This window comes from Diabrotica virgifera, chromosome 10 (assembly GCF_917563875.1).
Source record: "Diabrotica virgifera virgifera chromosome 10, PGI_DIABVI_V3a".
In the NCBI taxonomy this organism is placed as follows: Eukaryota; Metazoa; Arthropoda; class Insecta; order Coleoptera; family Chrysomelidae; genus Diabrotica; species Diabrotica virgifera.
The window spans coordinates 9,926,007-9,933,159 of record NC_065452.1 but is presented as its reverse complement, the minus strand read 5'-3'; the positions used below and the strand labels follow the sequence as shown (position 1 = coordinate 9,933,159).

General features: G+C 30.0%; 1 protein-coding gene across 1 annotated transcript; it reads right to left on the bottom strand.

Moving 5' to 3' along the window:
- Positions 1-3,529: 3,529 nt before the first annotated feature.
- On the bottom strand, positions 3,530-4,727 carry LOC114336096 (Krueppel-like factor 12). Its single transcript, XM_028286424.2, has one exon. It carries the CDS (start codon positions 4,725-4,727, stop codon positions 4,026-4,028), a length of 702 nt encoding a protein of 233 aa, XP_028142225.2. The 3' UTR covers positions 3,530-4,025.
- Between the last annotated feature and the right edge of the window lie 2,426 nt (positions 4,728-7,153).

Below are 7,153 nucleotides of genomic sequence, written 5' to 3'. Positions count from 1 at the left end.
ATTTATTTTTTCCCCACACGATTACATACTTAATTTTTCATAAAAAAATCAAATTTGACTATGAATTAAAATTTTGGTAAAGTGAACCATAGATTTAAAAAAATTAACTTTTATTACAAAAATTAATTTTTATGGACAAATATTTAATTTATAAGTTACCACCTAATCAACTGATTTATTCAAACTGGAAAAAAATCAGGCCCGGATTTAAAAAATTAGTTCGTTTGAGTCTTAGAAAAAATTTCACGCTGTATATGATTTTTAAAAACTCTAATAAGAATTCTACAAATTACACAAATAGGCAATTAAAATGGCATATTTATTTTTTCTCCACACGACTACTTAATTTTTTATAAAAAAATCAAATTTAACTATGAATTAAAAGTTTGGTGAAGTGAACCATATATTTAAAAAAAGTAGTGATGCAAAAAACAACGTTAAAAATATTTCTTTTTGTTTTGGTTTAATTTAGGTTTATTTGTTTATCTCCTTTTTGACAAACAAATATTATACAGGATGATGTTTTAGCAATGTTCAAAACAACCTGATCCTTTTAAACTTCTGGAAATTGGCTAAAAAGGTTGTATTATTTAAAACGTAAAGCACGAACAGTGGTAGTAAGTATTATTACTTCTAAATTAAATATTTGTTCAAAAAAAATTAATTTTTGTAATAAAAGTTAATTTTTTAAAATCTATGGTTCACTTCACCAAACTTTTAATGCATAGTCAAATTTCATTTTTTTTATAAAAAATTAAATAATCGTGTGGGGAAAAAATAAATATGCCATTTTTTAATTACCTATTTGTCTAATTTGTAAAATTCTTATTGGAGTTTTCAAAAACCGTATACAGGGTGAAATTTTTTTCTAAGACCAAAACCCACATAACAATGATGTTCGCATCATGTTCTAAGTATATCCTACCAACATTCGTCAAAGTATATCCTTTTTAGTAAATGCCTAGTACAAGCATAGCATGTACCATAAAAAACATTCTAAATTTCATGTTCTTTGCATGTGCTTCAAAGAATATTCTTGCACCGAATATACTAAGCACATTCGTGTACGTAGTATCTCGGAATGTTCGTAAAAGTTTATTCTTAGAATATACCTTAATCGAATATTCTTAGTATATGCGTAAGTATATGCAATAATATACTGTATTTACCTATAGGAAGAAGAATAATGTTAGCGTATAGATTATCAACTTCGCGTTAAGAATAATTAATAAAATTTAGGTATTTTGGTAGGAACTATACTGAAGTATCTAATTCATTTTTTAAACCGTTTTAATTGTATGGTAAAAAAGTTTAAAACTTAATTCTATTGAAGAAAAATGAGAAATTCTCGTTTCGTTTTCAATTGAAATGAATATACCATTTTGATTTGAGTTTATACCATAAGTATTTTTACCTATAATTTTAGGGAATCCGGAAACGGCCATTCATTGTCATTCTGACCCTTGCATTGCATATTTTATATCTGCACAAGGGAAGGGGGTAGGTAACTAAAGGGCAAAATATGAAAATAGTTTCCAGTACAGTTAGATTAGGCATTTATGTCTACGATGTTAGGACGAAGCGAAGACGAAGTATTTCTAGCTACAAGGACTAAAACATTTTTAAGAACTTAAAAGCAGCTTGAAAATAATAAATTCATATTGGTACTTCAATATTTCCTAAATACCTAGTAAGTAAAAGTATGTATAATGTATATAGATACCTATAAATTTTAGTAATTTACATACATATTATATATATTTGGCTATTATATAATATATAAGCAGCATTTTTATTTTGATGTGCACATAATAACTAAATATATTACTTATATTTTATATATAGGCTACTTACCCATAAATTATTTATTATACATAGGTACCTATATAACTAACTAAAGTTTATATATTTTATACTTACTTTTTACGTAATATTGTAGAATGTAATAACTACATTCTCATATGCAATTAGAATATGTAAATATATTATATTAGTAGAACCTAGGATGAGATTGGGTGATGTTGAAAACATACTTCTGAGAAATATAGCACATCCTTGGAATATTCTTCCCATATACTAAAAATATGTGCGATAGTATATTCTAAGTACCTATATAAATAGAAGGTTTATAGCACCTCCTTAGAACCTTCTAAAAAGTATGTTCTTGGTATATACTGAAAAGAAGTGCGGTAGTACATTCTAAGTATATACATAGAACGTTTAAGTACTATAATGTAGTATATACTCAGTATATGCTCTGCACAATCGCAATGGTAATTACGCATATTCTAAGTATATACTTTTTTTGAAAAGTATGTTCTAAGAATCTACTAAGAACATGAAATTGTTATGTGTAAATGAACTAATTTTTTAAAGACGGACCTGATTTTTTTCTAGTTTGAATGTATCCGGTGATTGGGCCGTAACTTATAAATTAAATATTTATTAAAAGAAATCATTTTTTAAAAAAAAGTTAGTTTTTTTAAATCTAAGGTTTTTTTCATAAAACTTTTTAATTTAAGTCAAATTTGATTTTTTTATAAAAAATGAAGTAATTGTGTGGGGAAAAATAAATATGCCATATTAATTGCGTATTTGTCTAATTTGTAAAATTCTTATTAGAGTTTTCAAAAACCGTATACAGGGTGAAATTTTTTTCTAAGACCAAAACGAACTAATTTTTTGAAGGCGGACCTGATTTTTTCTAGTTTGAATGAATCAGTTGATTGGGCGGTAGCTTATAAATTAAATATTTGTTCAAAAAAAATTAATAATCTTTTTAAATCTAAGGTTCTTTTCACCAAACTTTTAATTCATAGTCAAATTTGATTTTTTTATACAAAATTAAGTAATTGTTTGGGGAAAAAAATAAATATGCTTATTAGAGTCTTCAAAAACCGTATACAGGGTGAAATTTTTTTCTAAGACCAAAACGAACTAATTTTTTAAAGCCGGACTTGATTTTTTTCTAGTTTGAATGAATCAGTTGATTGGGCGGTAGCTTATAAATTAAATATTTGTTCAAAAAAAAATTTTTGTAAAAAAAGTTAATTTTTTTAAATCTAAGGTTCTTTTCACCAAACTTTTAATTCATAGTCAAATTTGACTTTTTATAAAAAATTAAGTAATTGTGTGGGGAAAAAAATAAATATGTAATTTTAATTGCCTATTTGTCTAATTTGTAAAATTCTTATTACTTAGAGTTTTCAAAAACCATAAACAGGGTGAAATTTTTTATAAGAGAAGAACGAACTAATTTTTTAAAGCCTGACCTGATTTTTTCTAGTTTGAATAAATCAGTTGATTAGGTGGTAAAAGTGTAACGATTGACCAAAATAAGAGACACATAGATCGAACTGTTCAAAAATTATGACGAATACAAATTTCTGTAAAAATTAACAACTCGCCCTGTATATTATTAAACAATGGAAGCAGACACTTTTTAACGGTCATTTGTTATTCTTCATAGAGGCCTGCATACGAGGTAGGAGTATGTACAGTTCCTCTGTTCCTCATGACTCACCCTGTATATACAATAAGTAGATTAACATTTATTACTTTCTACCTGTACTGGAAACGTAACGACACCACTCAAATACAAATGACTTGTATAGGAAAGTACACTTGTTAGCACTTTCCTGTTGTTTACACATGGCAAGTTTAGTGGCCCCAACTACTTTCAGCCAGTGAACTTGCCAAATGTAACTGAAGCTTAACTCATCGTAACAGGATATCCTCTTTGTTGGTGAGCAGGTTGTCATCATTATCAATATCCTCATTTACATTTGGCAAGTTTACTGGCTGAAAGTACTTGCGGCCACTAAACTTGCCATGTGTAAACAACAGGAAAGTGCTAGGAAGTGCACTGTACAAATGTAATATTGTGTTAAGAAATCAATTAATTTTAATTATTAAATCTAAAATTAAAAATATTAATATCCGGATTTATTCCAGCAATAGAGTTAAAAAAATCACTTAAGTTTATTCAGTGCAAAAAGTCTTTACATCTTTCCTAACACACTTTCTTATTTTGCACGCTTTCTTATGTCGTATGTTCCATATTGGCTATTATGTTTCATATGGACTTTTATGTGTCTAGACAGGTGGTCAGATCTTACAAAAGCCTTTTCACAAAATTCGCACTTGTAAGGTTTAACTCCTGAGTGAGAATCTTTATGTCTAGCGAGTTCATCAGATCTTGCAAATCTCCAAGTGCAGTTCAACCAGTTGCAGATGAATGGTTTCTCCCCGGAGTGCCTCCTGAGATGAGCTTTTAAAGGATATGCCGTTTGATAAACTTTCTCACATTTGGGACATGGGAATTTTTCTTCTCGTTTCTGAATGTGGTCGTGGGTGATTAAAGCATGAGGACTCTGGACAAAGTGTTTACCTTCACTTCGCGGATTTTTGGGGGTCTTTTTACACTTGTTTTCGTTGATCATGTGTGAAGACATCTCGGAGATACTCAAAGGCTCAGAAGTGTCATTCTCCATACTTATTTCTAATGGCCGGGGAAGCACCTCGTTGACATCATCAAATAGGGAAAGGGAAAAGCTTTCACCGGCTATGGCTTCTTCTAATAGTTGATCGTCGTTTTTAAATAATAATTCATTAATCATGCTGTCTAAAAAGTTGTCGTTATCTTCTAGACAAACAGATTCCATATCTTCTAAAGGAACAAAGGGATCAAGTAGTGAACATTCTGAAGTGTTTTCTTCAGTTGCCATATTCACAGACCTACAAAATGACCATTATCAGAAAATGCATGTATAACTAAAGTATACATAATATACAGGGTGTTTCATTAATAATTGTCCATATAGTAACTGGAGAAACCTTAGCACACAATACGAAGATTTAACCTAAAACACTTAAATAAAATGTGGTTCCTTACTGAGTTACAGGGTGTTTTATCTAAAAATTTAAAAACTATTGTTGCTCAGCATTTTAAAACTATTCGACGTATCCTTTTCATACTTAGCAGAAAGTATAGGTACTGTACAAACTACTAAATTGCGTTAAACAAACGTTTCTGGCTATTACCAGAGGCGTACGACGGGGGAAAGTGAATGATTGACTCTTTCCAAATTCTACGCCACTGGCGGAATTGCTATTTTAGTTAAATTTTTGGATTCTCCAATACTTTCTATGAAAATAATAAACTCTTCATTCGTAACGATAAAGTCATTAGCTTTCGAGATATTTGAAGTTAAAAATAAAACGACACGGTTATTTTGATTAATGTATTGTGTCGCTTCATTTTTAATTTCAAATATCTCGAAAACTAATAATTTTATCGTTACAAATTAAGAGTATATTATTTACATAAAAAGTATTGGAAAATCAAAAAATTACACTAAAATAGCAATTTCGTCAGTTGCGTAGAATTTGGGAAGGGTCAAACAGCCACTATCCCCTGTCGTACGCCTCTGGTAGTAGCGAGAAACGTTTATTTACCTTAATTTAGTAGGGTGTACAGTGCCTACACTTTCTGCCAAGTATGAAAAGGATACGCCAAATAGTTTTAAAATACTGGGTACAAATAATTTTTAAATTTTAATCCTATGAATCATATCATAAATTAATACAGTTTTCATATTTAACTTCAAATATATCGAAAACTAATAACTTTATCGTTACCAATGAAAAGTATATTATTTACGTAGAAAGTATTGGAGAATCTAAAAATAGCACTAAAATAGTAATTCCTCCAGTGGCGTAGAATTTGAGAAGGGTCAACCATTCACTATCCCCTGTCGTACGCCTTTGGTAGTAGCTAGAAACGTTTGTTTATCATAATTTAGTAGGGTGTATAGTAGTCACGCTTTCTGCCAAGTATGAAAAAGATACTTAGAACAGTTTTAAAATGCTGAGCAAAAATACTTTTTAAATTTTTTGATAAAACACCCTGTAACTCAGTAAGGAACCACATTTTATTTAAGTGTTTTAGGTTAAATCTTCGTATTTTGTGCTAAGGTTTCTCCAGTTACTATATGGACAATTATTAATGAAACACCCTGTATAGTTATTAATATAAGATAATAGACGCAAAGAAATAACATTTTGCGAAACATTAAATATATTGGTTATTTTGGGTAGGAGCGGATACAAATGAGAGAGCAAAAGAAGGAGTCGGGATAATAATGGCACCGAATATACTACAGCACGTTATAGAAGAAACTTATGTTAACCAGAGAATATTATCGGTGAAATTGAAACTGATGGACGAGGAAATATGGACAATAATAACAGCCCACGGAGTAAATGAAGATGCAAGAGAGGAAGAGAAAGATACATTTTTCGAGGAGCTCCAAATGCAAATTGATAATGGGGAATAAAATATAATTGTAATTGGAGATCTAAACGATAGAGTTGGAAACAACAACAGCGGAATAGAGGAGTGCATTTGAAAAGAAGGAGAAGAAATACTAAACAGAAATGGTGAAAGAATAATAGAAATATGTATGGAGAACAAACTAGTTATAACAAATATAAAATTTAGACATAAAGAAGTACACAAATACTCGAGAGTACAAAACAGCAGAAACGAAAAATCAACCATAGATTACTTTTTGGTAAGCAGCAACAAAATGGAAAAGAGTACAAGATACGAAAGTGAAAAGAGGCTCAGAGATTGGCAGTGACCATCATCTAGTAATAATGAGAATGAGAACCACAGAGGAAAAAGAAGAAAAGAGAAGAAAGATAGCAAACGAAAAAATAAAAGTTACAAATTAACAGAGGAAAGATATAAGAAGAAATTTCAAGAAAAATTAGATAATGCTCTGAAAGGTAGGGCAAAAAATACAAATATAGAAAAAAAAAATCTAAAAACCAGCATAAATCAAAGCAGCTGAGGAAACTTGCGGGAAAGCAAAAATAGCAAATACTAACATGAGGAGAACGGAATGGCGGATGGAAGAAGATACTTAAGCACAAAACGCGCGAAAGATTGTGAGACATATAAAGAAAAAAGGAAAGCGGTGAAAGCAGGAAAGGAAAGGTCGTGGGAGAGGTTTGGGTAAAAAATGACAAGAAATTATAGGGAAAACCAAAAACTCTTCTACGGCGCATTAAAGCAACTCAGACAAAAGAAAGAGCACACGACGCCGAATATAAAAGACAAGAATGGAAATGTACTAACAGAAGAAAA